The 24,198-nt window shown below is 36.8% G+C and overlaps 2 protein-coding genes across 3 annotated transcripts in view; one reads left to right on the top strand and one right to left on the bottom strand.

Moving 5' to 3' along the window:
* The window catches only part of cast (calpastatin), an 82,767-nt gene that overhangs the window by 46,219 nt on the left and 12,350 nt on the right, over positions 1-24,198 (bottom strand).
* pcsk1 (proprotein convertase subtilisin/kexin type 1) lies at positions 2,739-23,411 on the top strand. Of its 2 annotated transcripts, none has more exons than XM_058759052.1 (14): positions 2,739-3,223; positions 3,901-4,005; positions 4,101-4,226; positions 9,165-9,311; positions 10,712-10,788; positions 13,845-13,933; positions 14,209-14,381; positions 15,128-15,340; positions 15,553-15,653; positions 15,784-16,017; positions 17,411-17,568; positions 17,650-17,783; positions 17,873-18,034; positions 20,177-23,411. In XM_058759052.1, the coding sequence occupies exons 1-14, from the start codon at positions 3,050-3,052 to the stop codon at positions 20,585-20,587; spliced, it is 2,304 nt and encodes a 767-aa protein (XP_058615035.1). In that variant the 5' UTR covers positions 2,739-3,049; the 3' UTR covers positions 20,588-23,411. The 2 variants fall into 2 exon arrangements, with proteins under 2 accessions (XP_058615035.1, XP_058615034.1); XM_058759051.1 differs by having other exon boundaries at positions 20,174-23,411.

Genomic DNA, 24,198 nt, shown 5'->3' with positions numbered 1-24,198 from the left:
TTCTTTGCCTGCTCTTTATTAATGGCGTTTCTCAGTCATATGACGTCTTGTAAGTAATTTGATGATGCCATTAAATTTATTCCACATTATATTACATAAATATATTTTAGAATATTATTAATAGTTGGAAATCATTAGTCTGCAAAAATCAAGATCGGTGACCAACCAACATACAGGAAGCCATTTTGTTGTCATGTGACAAGAAAACCTTAAACAGATTGGACCCCTATAGACCCTCAACAGTCTTAAGGTCAGTAAGTTATTAAGAAATATATATATTTTTTATTAATGATTAACTTGTCAACTCATCAACATGTAAGGTGTTCTGTTATTTATTTATTAGCATACATGCTATTGAAAATCTATTAAACATGAATTATATTTACTTAGATTCATTTAAACCATATTTTATTTTCCTTGTTTTATGTATGTATATGTATTTGTGTGTCGTACCACATACAGTATATATACAGTTTATTAGGCCCCCTATGAAATTTCAGTTCTTTTTCAGATATTTCCCAAGTGATGTTTAACAGAGCAAGGGAATTTTAACACAGTATTTCTTATTATATTTTTCATCTGGAGAAAGCCTTATTTATTTAAATTTGCCTGGAAATTGCTAAGGTCAATATTATTAGCCCTCTTAAGAAATCATCTGTTTGATCGGCTACGGAACAAACCACTGTTGTTCAATGACTTGCATAATTAACCCAATTAATCCTCTAAGCCTTTAAATTACACTGTAAACTGAGGATTAGTATCTTTCAAAACAACTAGTAAAGTAATATGTACTGTCATCATTGCAAAGACAAAAAAAAATAGTTTAGACTTGAGAAAAATAATTGTTAATGCTCACAAAGGAGGAGAAGCATTTACACGTTTATCAAAAATGCTTTCAAGTGTCAAGAACAGCCGTGAGAAGTATTATCAAGAAGTTTGAAGAGGCCCACACAGTGGAGAACAGAGGCAGGGAGTGAAAGATTTTAAAAACTTTGTAAAGAAAACTATTGAGAGATGTTTCTAAAGACCCAAGAACAACTGAAGACACTAGTGAATGATTTAGTCAAGTATGGGATTGATATCTCAATGAAGACGGACACTAGAGGCCCGGAAGGGAATGGACTACGAGGTTGCTGACCAAGAAAAACTCCTTTTCTGAAGAAGAGACACCTCCAAGTTAGAAGGACAACCTGGAGAAAAAAATATGTATACTAGAAACATGTCCTTTGGCTAAAGAGCTGTACTTTTGTCTCATCTGACCACAGAGATGTTGCCTATGTTTGGAGTAAGAAGGGACAGGTGCTCAACCCAAAGAACACCGTCTCCAGAGTGCAACATGGAGGTGGGAGTGTAATGCTATGGGGATGTTTCAGTGCGTTTGGAGCTGGGAATCTTGTCAAGGTCAAAGGAATCATGAAAAAGGAAGACTACGAGAAGATTTTGAAAGACAACCTCAGGCGATCTGCAACAAAACATGGTTTGGGTCGACGTTTTGTCTTCCATCATGATAGCGACTCAAAGCATACCTCATTTCTGGTGTAGAACTACCTCCAAATGAGCAAAGTGAACGTCCTTGACTGGCCTGCACAAAGCCCAGACTTGAATCCAACAGAAAATCTGTGGGGCACACTGAAGACCAGAGTCCATGCCAGGAGAGCTTGAGAGATTTGCTTAGGAGGAATGGGCTGCAACTCCTCAGGAGACATGCCTGAAACTTGTTGAGAACTACAACAAGCAACTACAACTAGCTTTCTAACACTAGGTTTCTTTTTTCTATATTCTATCTACTCGTTTTCTTTAAACAACAACAACAACAACAACAAAAAACCTTTTTATGTGTACTGCGTTAGGCTAACCAAGACTTGTAATAGCACTTGCATGTTGTTGCTCTTTTGTTGGTTTTGATTGCTTCTAATGTCCTCATTTGTAAGTCGCTTTGGATAAAAGCCTCTGCTAAATGACTAAATGTAAATGTACAACAAACGACTAAAGGCTGTTATCAAGCAAAAGGGATACACCATTGACTATTAACATCAGAGGGCTAATCATTTTGGCATGTAGACTTTTTTTATTCTTGGTTATAATTTTGTTTCTATTTATATTACAAACATTCCAAGCTTCCTAAATAAACCATTATGTTTAGAAATGCTGTGTTGAAAAAAAATCTTCTCTCTGTTAAAGAGCACTTGGGAATTATTAAAAAAATAATGAAATATTTTATAGGGGGCTAATAACTTTATATGTCTGTAGAGATAGATGCATGCATACATACATCAAATATATTTACAAACGTGTGTTTAACATGTCAGATTTCTGTATTGGAATGCATATGTTTGCTGTTTTTGCATATGCAGCTCGTGTTGTGGAGCTGTCCACTGCTGCGGTGCTGAAACCTTCTCCTCATGACGCACACAGTTACGCCAACTATTTAACTATTTCTGAACAGCTGTTCCCTTATTTATTTAGTCCAACTTCGGATATGTCTGCTAGTCTAAGGGTAACGAGGCCAATGAGATATTGATTTGAACATATGTATATACAACGAGATTATAAAAATCTAACCCAGTTCTTGAAGGGTCTCGCGCACATTAGTGCGGAATGAACCTTGTATTTCTTCTCTCAGGTTTCATGTTTTCAACAAAAGCTTCCATTCCTGCTCAATTTCTAAGTGTAAAACTGCTCGTCGGCTATTTATAGAGAAACATTGCCCTCCTCTTCCATGCGCAATTCACCCCGCCCGACTCCCCCGGGACCCGCGCATCCTACCCCAGGTAGAAATTGACGTCAGAGCGGCTCGTAATTTGACGTGTAAACATCCCTTCCCCTTCCACGACTCTCTCATTGGTGGTTCTCCATGCGCGTTCAATTACTCGCTCACACTGCATCAGAATTAACAGGAGAAGATAGCGTTTTCCAAGGAAGCCGAACTGACATTTCTTGTGTTTACATAGGCCTATTCTGTATTTATTTATTAACTTATTTCTATTTAACTGTTTTGTATCCATCGTGATCATCCAGATCATTTTTAAGTGGTTGTAATTTATTTGAAATGGAAGAAAGATGTCGTCCAATGTTGCTGTGCAGTGTTCTTGCTCTGTTCTGTGCGCTGGTGTCCTCAGCTGTGGACAGACAGTATCTGAACGAATGGGCGGTGGAGATTCCAGGAGGACACGACAATGCCCGATCCATCGCCGACGAGCTCGGATACAAATTAGTCCGGCAGGTAAGTCACGACAAACACTGTGTTTTTCCTCCATATTGTAGGATAAAACGCTTGTCTCACACACATCTGGCTTTGCTTTGCATCCGTGTTGAATGAAATTGTATGTCGATGTGATTGTGTAATGCGTTTATTCATAGCAACACTGTGCTTTGCCAGATCGTGAAAAAACGCGTTTAATCGGTTGCCTTGAACATTTATTGCTTAGCCATAATACAGTGAAATGTTTGCTGAGTGATGGTTGAATGTTTTTTGCAACTACTTATTATTTTTCATATATCTATGTTAGATCTGACATCTGAGTCCACCTTTTCTTTATAAACTCTGTAAAGCAGTTCAGTCAATGCAATTGTAAATAAAAAATTTTTTTTAATGCAATTTCTACCTGCTAATCAGATATGTGTCAACTTTTATATGAGTAAACATTCACCTGTTGTCTCATGTAGTTCTCTTATAAGAATGTTTTATTTCATTGAATAGAAAATAAAGGAAACACAACTGTAAGTTAGCTGACAGATCTATTAATTCTGTTAAAATTGTATGTTGTTTTTTTTTTTTTTGTGAAATAGCTCCAGGCCGACTAGACCAGACAGATGGGAACTGCGTCATTATGACCAGGCTTAATTTAGCTCCAAATATGAACCGATCTCTTTAGTCAGTTCTCTCTCATTTGTCTGCAGATTGGGGCGCTGGAAAACCATTATTTATTCAAGCGGCACAGTCACCCTAGCAGGACCAAAAGAAGTGCGGATCATATCACCAAACGTCTGTCGGAAGATGACAGGGTATGAGATTTTTCCTAACCCATTCATTCTGTGTTCAGTACGTATAATAATAAAATATGCATTTGTTCAAAAACCCCACCTGTGGCTTCTTCTAGGTCTCTTGGGCTGAACAGCAGTATGAGAAACGGAGGGCCAAACGTGCCCCTCTGGGGGCCGAATGTAAGGACTGCTCGGTGGACAAACTCTTTGACGACCCTATGTGGAACCAACAGTGGTATCTGGTGAGTCTCAACGTCTTTACTTTGTCAGAAGTGGGATTTGAATTTCTTTGGATATGCAACATTGATTCCGGAGGTATTTTTTTCCCCCCATTTATAGATATTTTTGAAGAAGTTCTAAACTTTGAGCCAACTAAGATAAATAATTTGAATGTCAAAAGGCAAATGCAAGACCATGTGCTTCACTTAAAAAAAAAAAATGGTGTGGGATTTTCGGAAATTGCTAGCAAATTTCACATATAATTACAAAGAAATGGCAAGTAACACACTGAATTAAACATAATATTTGGAAGAAAGTCTGTAGAATGACTGAAAGACTTAAATAGTATTTTCTTGTAAAACATACTCCAATAATCATGTTATTTACAATTTCAAAAAAATATTTTTTACCTCCTTTATGGCTGGATGAACAACTCATCCAATTAAGCATTGTGAATGTCATAATCAATCATAAACAATTAAAAAATATATTTACAATAAATCACTGAATACATTTTTTTCAAAATGGTCCAACATTTACAAATGTAAATTTACAAATTCACAAGGCCGGAATACACTACACAACTTGAACAGATTGGAAAACACCAGGCAACATACATTTGCTGACTTTGTAAATAGTTACAGAGAAAAACTAAGCATCGTACACTAAAAGACTAGAATATCACACACTACCAGACCTTCAAATCTTTCCAAGAAAGATTCTTTCATGCAGAAAACACGCGCCTCATTGCCGGAGGACACGTGACAAGTGAAAACAATATGTGTTCTAAAATCGGCCTAAAATATCAAGCATGTCTGATATCCTTCAATTGCATGGAGTGATAGTCTGAAACAAAAAAATCAGAGTCTGTGACCATCATACACTATGCAATTTTTTGATGAAATCTGTCAATTCAAATCTGCACACTGGCTCTGACTTTCAGCAACTAGCAACAACTTGTTCAGACTGTAAATCTGGGCAAAAGTCATGTAGTGTATTCCAGCCTTTAGTCATTTGGCAGAAGTTGAAATCATATTCATTTGTTTACTTGTATATAACATCATTGCTTAAAATCCATAGTTTCATGTGTAAAATTTTCTGGTAGTGAAACCAGTGGACAAAATCCATCTACAACAGCTTTGTTAGATTTTCCTATAAGTGCTGTAAAAGCCATTGCAACAATCCTCTCTGGGATGATGTATTAAATTTCCTGTTTGTAGGCCTTCATTACTGGGTCAGTTGTCCCTCTGGACTTTGGCACTATGTGCAATTGAAGCCCATTGTTTTTAAGCTTTCAGAGCTCATAGTATGGCTAAACAAAAATGAGATTGTAAGGGAGAACCGTCCTTAATCCCAAACAACAGAAGAGCCAATCACACATTAGTACCAATTTACTGAAACACAATGGATTGATGGGTTTATCTTATGGAAGCCAAGCTCTTAATGCCAGAGAATGGCTTCCGTACAGTCACAGATGGGGAGGATTCAGCTGCCTCTAATATGGATCACAGCTCATGGTTTATATAGTAAGTCACTCTAATCAAATTGAAAACTTCCATTTGCATTTCCGACTGAGGGATTAATTTTTTGGACAAACGTTTTATTCTAAAATGCAATTTAGCGGTGGCATGAACCGGCAGTGACCTTTTGTTCTTTTTGCTTAAACAAGTGCGCTGTTTCTAAACCTCTTTATTCGTGTTTGGAGCGTGTTTGTGTGAGCGCCGCCACCTCTTAACCTAATTGCTCATGAAGTTCCTGCCCGGTTTTATTTTAAACTCTGTCTGTGTCGCTGAATTTAGCTTATTAGATGATGTCAGCGTCTCCGTTTATTCATATTCAACTCTTTAGACTAACATAAAAGTGAATATTGGCAGAAAGAAAATGAATTGCATTTTAGCGAAAAAGAAAGAGGATTTTCAAGTCAAACCTACCATGAGTTCAGAGCTTGGTGTGTGGTGGAATAAGTGGAAGCTAACTGATTAATTTTAATATAAATGAAGATTAATTGCTTAATTATGCGCTACCCAAAATCCAGAGGAGTGTTCAACCAATCAGATATGATGCTGTTACCATGGAAATGCAAAAGAAGTGACCTTTCACTCCCATGAAGCATTGATGTAGTAGTTTATTTTTATATTTATATATATGTGTATATATATATATATATATATACATATATATATACATATATATATACATATATATATACACATATATATATATATATACATATATATATATATATATATATATACATACATATATATATATATATATATATATATATATATATATATATATATATATATATACATATATATATATATATATATATATATATATATATATATATATATATATATATATACACACACACACACACACACACACACACACACATAAATACATAATTTTTAATAAAATTTCATAAAATGTAAAAATAATTATTTATATAAAAATGTTCATATTTTTAACATTTAATAATTATATAATATAAAAATACAGTTTTATAAAAATATATTTTTCTATTTGACTGTAATTATTATATTTATATGCGTTCTATTTTGTCATTTGCATTGCTTTAATGGATGCATAGTTTCTATCATAGTCGTCAGTTATTATGTTTGCTTCAAATCAAAGTTTGTAACAGAAAAACGACTTCATCCAAGGCTGCTGAAAAGTGGGCGGTTGCGCTCTATTGGTCAATATGAGTGATGAGGCAGTGAAGGCAGGTGGTTAAAAAGGGAAAGAAAGAATGACGTTCAATCTTGTGAGATGAAAGGGTAGATAGAAAAGAAAGATATGGATGGAGGAGAAAGACGGCTCGGTGAATGGATTACATTTCACCAGAGAGGACTGCTGATAATTCAATTAAAGAGATGACTCATATGCTTCCATTCTTTCTGTATGGAGAACGCTGTGTGGTTTATTCATATTTTATCTGTGTGGTACTGGATACATTGAACATTTTTTGATGTATCACTGTGTTTGACAGTGTATCTCCTTAGAAGCAATGATCATGTTAGAGAGTTTATGCACCTGCCGATATCTGAGATGCCCAGTAAAACTTCTTGACTCACTTAGAGGTGCTATGAAGGTGCTAGATCAGTGATGTGTACGTCAGCCTCTTGAGGTTATGCCAGTCGTGATTGTGCTATGTGGCAGTGCCGTCATGTGCGGTGGGTCGTCTCTTTTACTCCCCCTCCCCCTCCCCCTCCAGCCTTTCTGGAGTCAGACCTCAGCTATGAGTCATGCTTCATGGTAATGTTACTGCAGAGCCTATGCTTAATTTGTGAGCAGATCACAGATCTCTTTCTTCTTTTTTTGTCCTTTTTTCCCTACCACTTTTATGCCCCAGGCAGCTTTGTTACATTGCTAAATACACTATATATAAAATTATATACACACTAGTGGTGTTTTGCATGTAAACAACTTCTTAAATAATGTGAACATATCTTTTTAAGTGAACATTATTTTACATCCACTGATTTTGTAAATCCTTTTTAAAGCACTTTTAATAGCTTTATCCAGCCTTCAAAGACTGATTGTAGCATGGACAAAAAATAGTCTACGACGAGTTAATACGCCCCTTCTCTGATTGAGTAGGTGTTTTAAGTCTGTACAAACTGAACTAGATATCTGTGTTGTGAACAAACAGAAATAATGGGACATGTGTGGCATGATTGAAGCTTAAAGTTACAGTGACTTATTTAGGCTATTATTGTGTTATGTCTTTTCTTTCTTTAATTTAACGAGGCAGAAGTTATGAAAGCCCATTTACCTCATTTACATAAAAAGAAAATGTTTTAAATAAATCATAATATGGAGCGTATGAGCTACAAAGTTATAATTATACCATAAAAAGTTTTAAAAGACTTTTTTTTTCTCAGTATTTGGACTTAAATGTCATAATTTGGACTTTGTATCTCATAATTATGACTCATCATTTCATCATAATTATGTTTTAATGTCATTATTTCATCTTTATATCTCATAATTTCATTTTATCTCATACTTCTGGAATTCCGAAAATGTCATAATAATGAATAATCGTAATCTCATAAGTATGACTTTTAGGTCATCGTGGCTTTTTATGTTATGAATAATGCATCGGTAAATCTTTTTCTTATGTTTTATGTTAGAATTATCTCATAATTGTGACTTCTGAATTTCTGAACATTTCATAATTTTGACTTTTGTGTCATAATTATATTTTTATGTCATAAATCATGCATTGGTGATTTTTTTCCCCCCTGATGTGGCAGAATTGGACTGAGAGTTGAACAAATTGAGGACAAAATAAAAGATCTGCTTGTCAGTGGTGCTTAAATACTTTTAGAGATATAGACATAACATTTCTTAGAGCAGTGAGAATTTAACAAATCTACATGAATGATTCACTGACTCACTCATAATTCCCAAAAAGACACTTGCTTGTTACCACTTCACATACAGCAATTCAATAAATCAATGAACAAATCTGAATGAGTCATTTGATTGAACACAATCAAAATATTCACTTCACCAAAATAAATCAAATTCCTAGTTATCCAATTAAAATAGTTCCACTAATTAGATTGAAAACCCTCAGTTAATACATTTCACACAACTCAGGTTAGCTGCATTTTATATGCTAGCCACTCAACAGTGTATTTCCCATCATTGCACGGCTGCTCTGTGATATTTAATTATCGGTCAATAAGAAGAAATCCCCTCACGCTCTAGTCTGGACTGAAAATAGTCTCCACAAACCAAAAGGTCAGCATGGGTGATTGCATCGCCGGCTTTCATTTTCAAACAAACAGCTTTTGTTGGAAGGGTCAGTGGTTGAGTCATACAAAAAGGGCTTTTGTCTTCATGGAGAGGTTGAGAGTACCTGAGTGTTGAGCGGTACTCATGAATATGACCCTGGATTACTCACATATTCACTTAAACTGTCTTTCCTCATCCTCCCCTTAAAGCAAGACACCCGGACGTCATCATCCCTTCCCAAACTGGACCTGCACGTGATCCCGGTCTGGAAGAAGGGCATTACAGGCAAAGGAGTGGTCATCACTGTGCTGGATGACGGCCTTGAGTGGAACCACACTGACATTTATCCTAACTATGTAAGTGTGTCATCACTGGAAACGCCTACTCGACCACCATCCGCTGTTGTTTCCATGCCAACGCCGACCCCTCAACCGTGCAGAGGATTATCAATAGTGACACCTACCACGACTAGAGCAAAGCCATTTGATGAAGACCTCCAGTACAGAAGGTCACAAACAAACAATCCCACTCGCTCATTCAAAGCTATTTAAAAATTCACTCTGAACGTGTGGCATTTGCATAAGACTGCAGTGAGCCCAGCATCCCTTTTTTTTTTTTTTTTGCAATAGAGATGAGTCATAAATCACAGGATAACATCAAACATCTGTCTCCTATTAGCATTTAAGTACAGTGCAGCATCAGCTGTTGCTCTGCTGTTGGCTTGTTTACAAACAGCAGTCTTACAAAAAAGTAAGCCTTAAATCGAGTGGAGACCCGTATGTGTCCGATGCTGGCGATGATATTGCAATTGACTCACATGTGTGCGCACACACTTCTCTGAGAGATAAACACAGAAAACTGGTTAATAATAATACATTTTTATTAGCATGAATTCATTTTTTTTTTTTTTATTTAAAAAAAAAAAAAAAAAACATTTTAGAAAAAAGCATATAATTATAAATATAAGAAACATAAATAAAATAAAATAGCATAAACTATCAACACATTTAGCATAAAAACATTAACTAGCTGTGTTTGGAGTCTAATGCATACAGCTTTCTGCATCATGCTATCTATTTTTTTATTGTTTGTAAAAGAGAATGCATTATGAAACCGTAACCGACACTGTATTCTGTTTGGCAGCATTTATCCCAACTTTCCCAAAAAAACATTTACGCTTTTAGGCCAATTCACACACAACATGTTTTGCATTTAAAAGTGCTTGATGCAGAATAATGCAAAGAAAAATTTAAAAAAACTTATTTGATCTTTTTAAAAATGTAGTGTCATGTGCAAGACACTACAAAAGACACAATATGTGATTGCATGTGAAAAAGTAGGGCAGTGGAGTGCAAAAACATGGAATTACGAGTTTTTTGTTAACAGGACATGTTATGAGCTCTTTGTTGGATTTCTACACTATGAGCGTTTCTAAAGAAAGAAGAATTTTTTTGAGTCCAGGGTGTGAACAGTAAAAAAAAAAAAAAGTCAATTACAGTAATTCTGACTCAATGTAAACACAACATAACTCACTGTCCAGTTATGATCCCAGGAAATAATATATTGTGTTTTTATCTATTTTTTAGAAATAGTAAGAGTAGTGTGCTACTTTCCTATTCTAAACGATTCTATTCTTCTCCCTTCCTATAAAAACACATCTGATTGCCACATACCGATACTACTGTTATTTATTCTGTGTATGCTATAGAAATTGTTTTTCCACAATCCTTATTTATTCTTTCTCGTCACTGTATAGGATCCTGCTGCTAGCTATGATTTTAACGACAACGATCCAGATCCCTTTCCCAGATACGACTCCACCAATGAAAACAAGTGAGTGAATCAATCTCTATACTCTTTCATTTCTCTAGATCAGGGATACTCAAATCTGGCTCGCGAGATCCACTTTCCTGCAGAGTTTAGCTCCAACCCTGATCAAACTCACCTGAGCATGCTAATCAATGTCTTCAAGATCATTAGAAAAACACAGGTATGCAAGTTTGATCAGGGTTGGAGCTAAACCCTGCAGGAAAGTGGATTTTGCGAGCCAGATTTGAGGATCACTGCTCTAGATGAATGGACAGAAAATCTCAAGAGCACTGATCCACACTTGAAAAACACAAGGACAGATTTTTCATAGCCTTTAGCCTTTCAATTATGTTAAGCACCACATACAGCGATAAGGAAACTGATGACTGACTGGAGAATGTTACAAGCCCCGGACTGGCATAGTTCTTTTCTGCCCTCTTTAAAGAGATTTGCAGATTTATTTAACATCATACTAAATCTGTTCAGAGAGAATTAGACCAGACTGCCGTTGCTTTCCATCTTTAAGCTGCTATGAAAGGAGAGCTGACAGTGTCAGTAGGTCTGATCTGAGAAGGTCTGTTCTCCATCAGGGAACGAGTGTAATCCATTTCAGTGGTACACACATCACTCGTGCTGTCTTACATAAGAGGATCAGAACCCATCCATGTCTATGTGGCTCAAAATTATAAATAGAAGTCCAGAAAGAAATCAAATCAGCACCAAATCGGTCTATGAGCGTTCAATTGGTTACAAATTGCAATCAAAATGCCTACATATATAATCAAATATTTTACAATTATTTTTATATAATTGTTGAAATTTAATTAATCAGATTAATCCCATTTTAAATTATCGTGCCAAAGGAAAGCATAAAATAGAATTATATTGTTTAATTATATTATTTATGTACAGTGCTGGGTAGATAACTTACAAATTGTAGTCCATTACTGATTACAAATTACATGATGATGAAATTATCCTGACATATTTTACGCAATATAATCAGAATACTTTTGGATTACTTATGGATTAAACAATAGATTTCACTGGGGTTTCTCAAACTGGGGTTTGTGTAGGAACTGCAGGGGATTTGTAAATTGAAAAGCAAATAATTAATTAAATCTTAAATTAAAATAAATAAATAATTTAACATAATAATATAAAAAACAGTATTTTAAATGAAATATTTATAATAATTTTTAACATTTATTATACATATATATCATCTGCAGTGTTTTTTGGCTGTAGATTGACATCTTTGACATCGTTGTTTACATTTGTAAACAGGTCAGGGAGCATGCGTAATTGCATTAATTTCTTGTTGCCTTATTTAATAATTAAATCAACACATTAAATTGACAGTCCTGGTGAAAATGAAGCTTTGCAACAGAAAAATAAGTGGTCGTGGAAATAGAAACAGTCATTATTCTTTCTCCATGTGGTTGTGTGTCTCTCTCAGGCTATGCCAGTGAATGACTCATACTGTGCCAGCTATAGTGCTTCTGTACACACGCACACACACATACGCAAACAAACACTCATAATTATGCACACACACTCTCATGAATAGACACACGCAAGCTCACTTATCCTCTCGCCCGCCCATGTCAGCGTATTCTTTTGTCAGCTGTGCTCAAGGTGGTTTGCTATGATTGTTTGTACGGTGTAGAATTCATCAACAGATGATGGTTATTATGAAGATGGGAAACAAAAAAAAGGGAAAATAGTCATTAACAGTTTTCAAGATAATCATTTTTAACAAATGACTCCATGCAAAATGTAATGTTATCTAACAGTTACCCATTGTTTGTCTAATTTTTGACATCAGTCACTGAGTACAATTGCCCTTTTACAATCGCTACAATTTTTAGTGGTAAATAAGAAGACTAGCAAATTTATTACTATTGCTCACATTCAGGTTAAGGGATATGAACAAACACCAATCCAAAGTCTCTGACATTATTTCTCACATCTTATGGTTTATTGAGTAGAGATATTACTTTATTATAAGAGATTAGACTTGAATGATTTCCACTTAGACGACAATTAAAATGATAAAAAGTGCATAAACTATATCTGGTGTTATAGCATTTGAGCCGAACCTGTAAGCAGCCACCTAGCACTCAGAACACCCTAGCAACCACCTGAAGACACTAGCAACCATATAGCAACAGCACAGTTCATTCAGAACTGCTGTCCAACTAGCAACACCCTAGCAACCACATGGCAACCATCCAAAACACCTGAAAAGCCACACACTTGCAACAATCCAGCAACCACCAAGAAGATCCTAGCAACTATCAAGAACACCATAGAAACTATATAGCAACCACCTAGAACACCCTAACAACCATCTAGAGCATACTAGCAACTATCTAGCAATCCAGAACCCCTGTCCATCTAACAAAACCCTAGCAACTATCCAGAATGCCCTACCAACCACCCAGAAAACACAAGCAACCATTCAGAACACCTAGCAACCACCAACCCAACAACTATGAAGAACACCCTAGAAACTATATAACAACCCTCTAGATTAGAACACCCAAACAACCATCCAGAATACATTAGCAACAGTCCAGCAACCATTTCTAGCAACATCCATAAACACCCTAACAATCCAGAAACCATCCAGAACATAATGGCAATCACCTAGCAACTACCAAGAACCATATACCAACCACCTAGAACACAGTAGCAACATTCCAGGACACACAAGCAACAATCTAGCAATGACCCAGTTCATCCAGAACCCCTGTGCATCTAACATCACCCTAGCAACCATCCAGAACACCCTACCAATCACCCAGAACGCCCTACCAACATCTAGCAACCACCAAGAACATGCTACATTCTAGCAACTAACACCCTTACAACCACTGGAACTTCTAAGCATGTAATGTAGTAATGCCCTAAAAACCACTAAGAAGACCTTAGTAACCACATACTAATGTCCTGCAACCACTGTTGCATATCAGTGTTGGTCTACAAATGTAGATAAAATGAATTTTGAACATGCTGGCTTTATTCAATTTGAATGGAACTGAATTGTAACCCTGTTCTCTGTTGTATGTCCTCAGACATGGTACCAGATGTGCTGGAGAGATTGCCATGCAAGCAGACAACAACAAATGTGGTGTCGGAGTGGCCTACAACTCAAAAGTGGGAGGTGTGTGTTGTCAAGCTGTGTTTGTTCACTTTTTGTATCTTAAATGCTCTGGTTTGACTGGTGTTTGTAGTGTGATTATATAACAGCATTTACCCGTACAACCGGTCATGCACACACAAAATCTGTCCATGTCCACTTGGACATATAAGCTTTAGTGAGTCATAACATCATACAGCAGCACAGATTATGGGATGCATTTAATCAGCAGCATTCAAAAACTTGAAAATTGTTTTGACGTTTCGGCGAAGGTCATCTTTTGTGCTTCTCATCTGCAGGGATACGAATGCTGGATGGAATTGTGACAGATGCCATTGAAGCCAGTTCCATTGGCTTTAACCCTGATCACGTGGATATCTACAGCGCTAGCTGGGGCCCTAACGATGACGGGAAGACCGTGGAGGGGCCCGGGCGTCTGGCCCAGAAAGCTTTTGAGTATGGTATCCAGAAGGTGAGAAGTGTGGGAATCAGTTCTACTAGATGGAAACCACCTAGCAGTCATTAAGAATACACTATCAACCATCTAGATTCTAGAACAACCTTGCAACCACTTAACAACCATTAAGAACATATTAGCAAGAGCCCAGTACACACTATTAACTATCAACAATCTAGTGCAGCACCCTAGCAATGATCACCACCCAAAACACCCTAGCAATGACCACACATTAGCAACCATCTAGCAACCACCCAGCACAACCTAGCAATCATTTAACAACCATCCAGAACACCCTAGCAATGACCACCACCCAAAACAACCTGGCAACCACTTAACAACCACCCAGAACAGCCTAGCAACGACCAAGAACGCACTAGCAACCATTTAACAACCACCCAGAACACCCCAGCCATGATCACCACCCATAACGCTGTGGCAACCACTTAACAACCACCCAAAACACCCTAGCAATGACCAAGAACACACCAGCCACCATCTAGCAACCACCCAGTACAACCTAGCAGCCATTTAACAACCTTCCAGAGCACCCTAGCAACAACCACCACCCTGACAACCATTTAACAACCGCCCAGAACACACCAGCCACCATCTAGCAACCACCCAGTACAACCTAGCAACCATTTAACAACCATCCAGAGCACCCTCAAACCCTAGCCACCCAGCTAATACATTGTTCTTATGCCATGTAACACTTAACACAAACCCATTATAATCTCCAAATAATTGTTTTATTCTAGGGTCGTGGTGGAAAGGGCTCCATTTTTGTCTGGGCGTCTGGTAACGGTGGTCGTCAGGGTGACAACTGTGATTGTGATGGATACACAGACAGTCTGTACACCATCTCCATCAGCAGTGCATCCCAGCAGGGTTTGTCTCCCTGGTACGCTGAGAAATGTTCCTCTACGCTGGCCACTGCCTACAGCAGCGGAGACTACACTGACCAGAGAATTGTGAGTCTTCTTTGCTTCAGTTTTTCAGTACATGTTCGTGCTGTTATGATCTCAATTTTGGTTTCCTTTGTGTCGAATGACTAAATGTCTCCTTGGAGAGCAATAAAATAGATTGTCTGTCTGACAGCTTTGAGTCCTTTTGGTTGGTGTGTTTGCTTGTTCTCTATTGGGTTTTGTTGTGTTGAAATTTTATCTTTTGACTTGTCTTGCAGACTAGTGCTGATTTGCACAATGAATGCACAGAGACACACACTGGCACGTCTGCATCTGCCCCATTGGCTGCTGGGATATTTGCACTGGCTTTGGAGCAAAAGTATGTCAAACATCTTGCAATTTGTATGTTATATTTTTTGTAGGATTACATTGGTTTTACATCAGTTCTTACAAGAAGTGATTTCCATTTGAATAAAAATATGGATGTACTCTCTTGCTCTCCACCCTAGTCCTGATCTGACCTGGCGAGACCTTCAGCACTTAGTGGTTTGGACGTCTGAGTTTGATCCCCTGGCCAATAACCCTGGCTGGAAAAGGAATGGAGCTGGTTTGATGGTCAACAGTCGGTTTGGGTTTGGTCTCCTGAATGCCAAAGCCCTAGTAGATCTGGCCGATCCCAAAGTCTGGAAGGACGTTCCGGAGAAGAAACAGTGCATTGTCAGAGATGAGACATTCCAACCAAGGTAGAGTTTGCTTCCTGATATTAGGATAAAAACACAAATTTGGCTTTTTGGTGTGGTGTTGCACCTCACACATGGAAGACAAAGCCACCCTGATCTCCTGCCATCTGTTACTACGCTCAGTTATGGCGATTCATTAATAGCCACATTAATTCAACGGATCCAGTGTGTGTGTGTGTGTGCGTGCGTGCATTTAGGCCCATCTGTTTGTTCTTCATGACTGCTTTTGTAATTCAAATGAAGGTATATTTTGGGATCCATTGTTACTCAATAGCCAGAGCTCTTGAATTGTTTTTCCTCCTGCATTTACGTCATAAACTTTTAGAGATTGTGCGGCTTTAGTGTTCAGACAAAGCTCAGCTGGAAGAAGGGCACCTGAACAGATGTTTCATTTCCCTGGATCTAAAATTCCTAGTAATGCAAATGTCACGACATACATTGTAATGTTGTTTATAGCATGGTTCACAATCATGCACAGCAAAAGCACATGCCGTTTTTTTTGGTATTTGCTGTTTCTTATTGAAAGCATTGTAGAATGAGTGAGTGGGACACTGAATAGGCTGTCAGCTTTGTCTGTCCATGCATCCATGAGTACTTGTTTTAGCATTTAGTGTGCATTATCACCATGGCACTTGATTGATGCAAAGTCTGTGACTTTCAATGTAATCTGCAGGGATTACAGTTCATATTGCTCATGAGTTTCTGCCTAGGGAACAGTGGGCAGAAAAATCCCTTCATTAATGTTCAAACGTCAAATTAATGTTCGTATTTTTTAATTAATTGTTTGATAAGACTGCCTAAATTGAGACATTTTTACACAAAAATGAAGTAAAACTGCAACCCCCCAATTTTGGGGTTAATAAGATTTTTTTTATTGCTCACAAATACTGAATTTATTTGATCAAAAATACAGTAAAATAATATTTTGAAATATTATTACAATTTAAAATAAAAATGTTTCTACTTGAATAAGTCTTTAAATGTAATTTATTCCTTTGACAGCAAAGCTGAATTACTCCAGTCTTTAGTGTCACATGATCCTTCAGAAATCATTCTAATATGCTGATTTGGTGCTCAAGAAACATTTCTTAATATTATCAATGTTAAAAACAGCAGCTGCTTAATATTTTTGTGGAAACCATAAATCATTTTGATGATTAGAAAGTGCAAAAACATTAATTTGAACTTTAAAGCATCCTTGCTGGGTAAAAATATAAATCTCTTTAAAACAAATTACTCCAAACTTTACAGTATCCCATTCCAAACATTGCCTGTGTGCTTCCTGTGAATCTTGTCATTGCTAACATCTGCTGAGCTTCATTAACCACTATTTGCCACAAAAAAAAAGTATTAACTGTGTTTACTAACTTTAAAAATTACCCTTTTTTGTTTACAGACCATTGAAGGCTGCAGGTGAAATATCTATTGAGATCCCCACTAAGGCCTGCGCAGGACAGGCGAATTCTGTTGTATCTTTGGAGCATGTGCAGGTGGAGGTCAGCATTGAGTACACACGCAGAGGAGACCTACACATTACGCTGACGTCTCCATCAGGTGAGACAAAAACACACTTAAACACGCTAAAATGTGCATGATTGGGAATGAGAATACTGATTTTTGGGTTTATCCCGTTAGGTACCACCACAGTCCTGCTGGCGGAGAGAGAGAGGGACACATCATCCAATGGTTTCCGAAACTGGGCCTTCATGTCTGTGCACACCTGGGGAGAAAACCCCACCGGCACTTGGACCCTGAAGATTACAGATACGGTATATAAAAGCATCTCTGCAAACAAATATTAAATGCACATGAAGTGCCTGCCTATCACAATCTATTTCCTTCTTTCTTTTGCATTCAGTCTGGACGGATGGAGAATGAGGGTCAGATTATCAGCTGGAAGTTGATTTTGCACGGGACGTCTGAGAAGCCAGAACACATGAAGAAGGCGAGGGTTTACATGCCCTACAATGCTGTACAAAACGATCGCAGAGGAGTGGAACCGATGGAAGACATGATCAAGGTCAGAACAGGAGTCAAACAGAAAATGTCAATGTGCAAATTATACAGTGACTATAGAGCTAATTTCTTCTTATAATTTTAGTCCATGGTCTGTTGAGCTTCAACTTGTGCAAACAATTTGTTTTATATTTACATTTATATAACAAATTTGTATTTTATTAACGCATTTCAAAAAAGTTATAAATTGATTTGCATTTTAATGAGTCAAATAAGTATTTGATCCCCTGTCAATCAGCAAAATTTCTGGCTCCCAGGTAAGAAGCTGAGATTAGGAGCACTCTCTTAAAAGAGTATAAAAGACACCTGTCCACAGAAACAATCAATCAATCAGATTCCAAACTCTCCACCATGGCCAACACCAAAGAGCTGTCCAAGGATGTCAGGGACAAGATTGTCGACCTACACAAGGCTGGAATGGGCTACAAGACCATCGCCAAGCAGCTTGGTGAGAAGGTGACAACAGTTGGTGCGATTATTCACAAATGGAAGAAACACAAAATAACTGTCAATCTCCCTCTGACTGGGGCTCCATGCAAGATCTCACCTCGTGGAGTTTCAATGATCATGAGAACGGTGAGGAATCAGCCCAGAACTACACAGAAGGATCTTGTCAATGATCTCAAGGCAGCTGGGACCATAGTCACCAAGAAAACAATTGGTAACACACTACTCCGTGAAGGACTGAAATCCTGCAGTGCCCGCAAAGGTCCCCCTGCTCAAGAAAGCACATGTACAGCCCGTCTGAAGTTTGCCAATGATTCAGAGGAGAACTGGGTGAAAGTGTTGAGGTCAGATGAGACCAAAATCCATCTCTTTGGCATCAACTCAACTCGCCGTGTTTGGAGGAGGAGGAATGCCGCCTACGACCCCAAGAACACCATCCCCACCGTCAAACATGGAGGTGGAAACATTATGCTTTGGGGGTGTTTTTCTGCTAAGGGGACAGGACAACTGCACCGCATCAAAGGGACAATGGATGGGGCCATGTACCGTCAGGGCATATTCCACCATGACAATGATCCAAAACACACGGCCAAGGCAACAAAGGAGTGGCTCAAGAAGAAGCACATTAAGGTCCTGGAGTGGCCTAACCAGTCTCCAGACCTTAATCCCATAGAAAATCTGTGGAGGGAGCTGAAGGTTCGAGTTGCCAAACGTCAGCCTCGAAACCTTAATGACTTGGAGAGGATCTGCAAAGAGGAGTGGGACAAAATCCCTCCTGAGATTAGCAACCAACTACAAGAAACGTCTGACCTTTGTGATTGCCAACAAGGGTTTTACCACCAAGTACTAAGTCATGTTTTTGCTAAGGGGTCAAATATTTATTTCACTCATTAAAATGCAAATCAATTTATAACTTTTTTGAAATGCATTTTTCTGGATTTTTTTGTTGTTATTCTGTCTCTCACTGTTAAAATAAACCTACCATTAAAATTATAGACTGATCATGTCTTTATCAGTGGGCAAACATACAAAATCAGCAGGGGATCAAATAATTCCCCACTGTATATACAGTATATACTGTGTGTGTGTGTGTGTGTGTGTGTGTGTGTGTGTGTGTGTGTGTGTATAATATTTGTATTTATTCAAAGCAATAGTGTATTTTACATTTATTATACATATGTATATGTATAACATAAAATATATGTATGTATAATAAATAATAAATGAAAAATGTATATACTACTAAAGAAATATATCCATTATAAATAAATAAATGGCATATAATAAAATAATAAAATAATTAATATTTATAAAAATTCGACATATTTAGAAATGGTTAGAATTATATATAAAATGTATTATATATACATATTAATTTATGCTTATTTTAAGTGTCTTCTGGAATTAACTATATAGTGGAACTGCCTTTTTTAGTCCAAAACATATTTGAAATCAGGAATAAATTATATATATATATATATATATATAAAAAAACGCAGTTTCAGGTTGATCCAAGTAATTTGCATATGTTCTAGAGAAACAAAAAAGAAATTGGTGCTCTTAATTGTAAGGAAAGACTACAGATGCTAAATTGAGGGTTAAAGTTTATACAACCTCTGGCCAAACTTCTACCTGCTGGAAATAAGTGTTTTGCAATTCTTCCACTCTTATCTCAATTTCCTGTCTCTCTGACCAGCAGGAAGCTCCGACTCCAGCTCACAAGCCTGAAGTTTCAAGTCCGGTGGTCCCAGACTCACTCCCGTCTGCTGCTTCCATCAGCGTCCCTGATAAAAATCCAGAAGCTCCCGGCTCCTCCACTGCCAATCTGGCCCTGCTGCGTCTCCTCCAGTCAGCCTTCAACAGGCAAACCCCGGCGGTTCCTCAGCACGCTCTGGCGGTTCCTCCGGCTCCTCCCAAGACCTTTCAGCCCCAGAGGATCCCCCCGCAGAAGCTGTACCAGGCCCTCGACCAGCTAAACCGCTACAGGGGCTCCGAGAATGGCCTGTTCAGTGACTACAGCGACAACTTCTACAGAGTCCAACCGTACAGACACAGGGACGACCGGCTGCTGCAGGCGCTGTTTGACATGCTCGGAGACGACCAGCAGTGAGTCAGGAATAGGGAAAGACAGGAAGAGTAGGTAAAAGAAGCTGGATGCCCTGCTGAAAAGACCAGCTTAGGTTCACCAGAAAAACCTAGTTTGTGAAGCTTTTGGTAGTGAAACAGCATATTAAACTGGTCTTGGTGAGTAAGTTACGAATCACAACATCTAAAACTAGCTGCTACGCTAGTCTTTTCAGCAGGGCGATGGGGCATGGAAGGAAGTAAGCTGGTGCACTTGAGGGGACTAGAGTTGACGGGGATGAAATAAGATGAGTTTTGTTCTCTTCCAGACAAGCTTGTTTTTATCTGCACATGTAGTTATCAACTATAAGCATTCTACGGCCTGTGTCTGTCAGTGTGAGTGTTTGTATATCTGTGGTGAACAGCCAGCTGTGTTTATCCCTCAGTTTTGAACCAGGTTGCTAAGATTTAAAACCAGTGACAGGACCAATTATGGCGTCTCGTGCCCTTTGCCCTCTTGATAATTTTTCTCATGTTGCCTTCACTGCCACCAACTTCTGCATGCTATAAAACGTTTACATTAGGATGTTATGAGAATATTCTATTATAAAGACGATGATTGTAAATTGTAACAATTTGTGAAAGTGTCAATCTTCGCAGAATCAGTTTAAATGGAAATTTCGCCAAAAAATAAAAGATGAAACATTTACTCACCCTCATGTTTTTACAGACTTGTTTAAATGGTTTTTTTTTTCTGCTGAACATAGAAGAAGATATTTTGAAGAATGTTGCTAACCAAGCAGTTTTGGGTTCCATTGACTTCCATTAGTATTTTTGATCATGCTTTGGAGGTCAATGGTACCGAAACCATTATTCTTCAAAATATCTTGTTTCATGTTCCAAAAAAGAGAAAAGAAAGTCATACAGGTTCGGAATGACATGAAAGTGAGTAAATGAATTTTCATTTTCGGATGGGTTATTCCTTAAAGTCGATGTGAAATCAAATCAAATTTGACCCAATTGACCTTACTCTATGCACGTTTTCTGTGTCATGGTGCACGATTCGTGAGTGCACGCTATTCCAAATAAATAAATGTTTGTCTTAATATTTTAACAAAATATAACTCACTCTCCGCCTCTACAACGACTTGCCTTTTTGACTGATGTCACAAATTTCTCTTAATTTACAGTGGTTTGTAACACCCACTTTTCACAGTTCAAATCGATACTTATAGTGTTATTCTAGAGCAGGGTTTCCTAACTGGGGTTTGTGGACTCCTAGGGGTTAATGATGGAACTACAGGAAGTACCAATGCCTAATGAAAGAGACACTAAGTTACTTTATCTTCTTTAAAATATTTAACCTGTAGAGAAAATTGTACTTAAAATTATGTACACTCACTGTTTAATTCTAAATTGGCCAAGTTAATATTGATTGCGATAGTTAATGTATTTGATAGTTAAGGTAATTATGTATTGTAGGTGAAACAGTGTTTGTCCAAAATTCTTTAAGCAGAAACTACTGCTTCATCTTAATTTTTTAAATTTATTTAGTTGTTAACTAAAACAACATTTTCATTATTCGAATCAAAGATATTTTCATTACTTGAAATACAGTATTATTTCAGCTGGCAACATTTCTCCTTTTCATTTAGTTTAAATTGAAGTATTAAAATACCTAAAACAAAACTAATAAATAAAAATTAATAAAAACTATATAGACATTCAGAAAACAAAAATTAATACAACTGGCAAACAACAAAATTAATAAAACTTTCAAATTAAAGTAAAAACGGAAAATATAAAAATAAAATTATATACAAAAACTTTAATAATATATCAATGATACTAAAATTACACTGTTTTGCTCACAATATATTTTTAAATAAAAAAAATTCCTTTATTTTTTGTTTATTCCAAAAATAGTCCAAAAAATATATATATAGAAAAAAGAGTCATTAAATGTATACTTAATAAATATTTTTTTAAAAATAAAAAAAATTAACTAACACTGCTTAACATCTCAGGTAATTCCAGTTAACAACTTAGGTGGTTTAGCTGACAAAAACAAAACAAAACTGGGAAACCCTGTTCATAGACTAAAGAACATCAGTAACACCTGGTTCTACTGAGTGCTTATAGATCACCGTATAACGCTCAGGATGACAGTGTTTAGAGAACTATCATTCATTAAACTGTAGAATACCGAGGACATATACCTGTGGGACACCTTAAAGCCTAATCTCTCTGCCCTTTTTTTGCACAACTTTTACCATGTACCTCTTCCCTGCTCTCTCTAGAAACACATGCTTTCAAAATAATCTCTAAATAGTTATATAGACATAATTATGATTTTAGAACTCATTCAAAAAATAATTGTACATCCCAGGAAACTGAGTATATGTATCAACTGATTTTATATTCAAAATTCATAAAACAAAGATAAAGTTTTATTTTTCTAAGAGTTCATAGTAGTTTATGAGAGTAAAGAGAAGTAATATCTATACAGAACCCTAATATATTATATCACCATTTACCTCATAAGCCTAAATCGCAATTCTGTCTCTCATGTGATGTTGTACCTTTAACCTGAATGTCTCTGGACTTATTTCCAATAAACTCTATCCAGCTGTTGTGATGATGCTCTGAAAGGGATCGTCTGTGATTTGCATTTGTAAAACAAGCTTGGATGTTCCTGCTCTATTCTATTTATAAATTATCCTTTTAAGTTAACTATGTTAAGTTAAATAAGTTTGAGTGCAAAACGTAAATTAGAAACCACAGTTCTGTATTTTTTAAATATATAATCTGAAACTGCTGGAAATACCAGTTTGTAAAAAAGAAATGACTTAATAAATGTTTGTCATGGATCAGCACATACTTTATTATTTATTTATTTAATTATTATAATTTTTTTTTTTTTTAGAGAAGTCTTGGTGTACCATGAACTGTGCAGTATATTTAAATACTGTTTTACGTGACCATTTACACCCACAAGCAACCTGTAATTTTTCAGTGTGCTCAGTGTTTATACCAATTTACACCTGTCTGAAGTTGTTTACAAAATACATAGTTTAATGTATTAATATTAAATGACTTTAATATTAATAAGCAAGCATGTTTTCATATATGTGACCCTGGGCCACAAAACCAGTCTTAAGGTGCTGGGGTATATTGTAGCAATAGCCAAAAATACATTGTATGTGTCAAAATTATCGATTTTTCTTTTATGCCAAAAATCATTAGGTTATTAAGTAAAGATTATGTTCCATGAAAATATTTTGTAAATTTCTTACCGTAAATGTATTAAAACATAATTTTTGATTAGTAATATGCATTGCTAAGAACTTCATTTGGACAACTTTAAAGGCGATTTTCTCAATATTTTGATTTTTTTTGCACCCTCAGATTCCAAAAAATTGACTGGTTTTGTCGTCCAGGGTCACACACACACACACACACACACACACACACACACATCTATATCTATATCTATATCTATATCTATCTATCTATCTATCTATATATATATATATGCGCATGTGTGCAGAAGAGCTTTCTTTCAATAACATACACATATGTGTAGAGAAAGAAAGTGAATATTTCATTTCCTGCTTACTTCATTAATAATGCAAACATCTCTGGCTTGTGAGAGAG

The sequence above is a fragment of the Onychostoma macrolepis genome, chromosome 21 (assembly GCF_012432095.1).
Source record: "Onychostoma macrolepis isolate SWU-2019 chromosome 21, ASM1243209v1, whole genome shotgun sequence".
NCBI classification, from domain to species: domain Eukaryota; kingdom Metazoa; phylum Chordata; class Actinopteri; order Cypriniformes; family Cyprinidae; genus Onychostoma; species Onychostoma macrolepis.
The sequence above is the reverse complement of the archived record's forward strand: the minus strand, read 5'-3'. Positions and strand labels throughout refer to the sequence as shown.

Coding starts and splice junctions, on each gene's coding strand:
- pcsk1 (XM_058759051.1), top strand. CDS start 3,050: ATGGAAGAAAGATGTCGTCCAATGTTGCTGTGCAGTGTTCTTGCTCTG. Junction 13,934..14,208: donor CTACAACTCAAAAGTGGGAG/GTGTGTGTTGTC, acceptor TCTCATCTGCAG/GGATACGAATGCTGGATGGA. Junction 14,382..15,127: donor TTGAGTATGGTATCCAGAAG/GTGAGAAGTGTG, acceptor GTTTTATTCTAG/GGTCGTGGTGGAAAGGGCTC.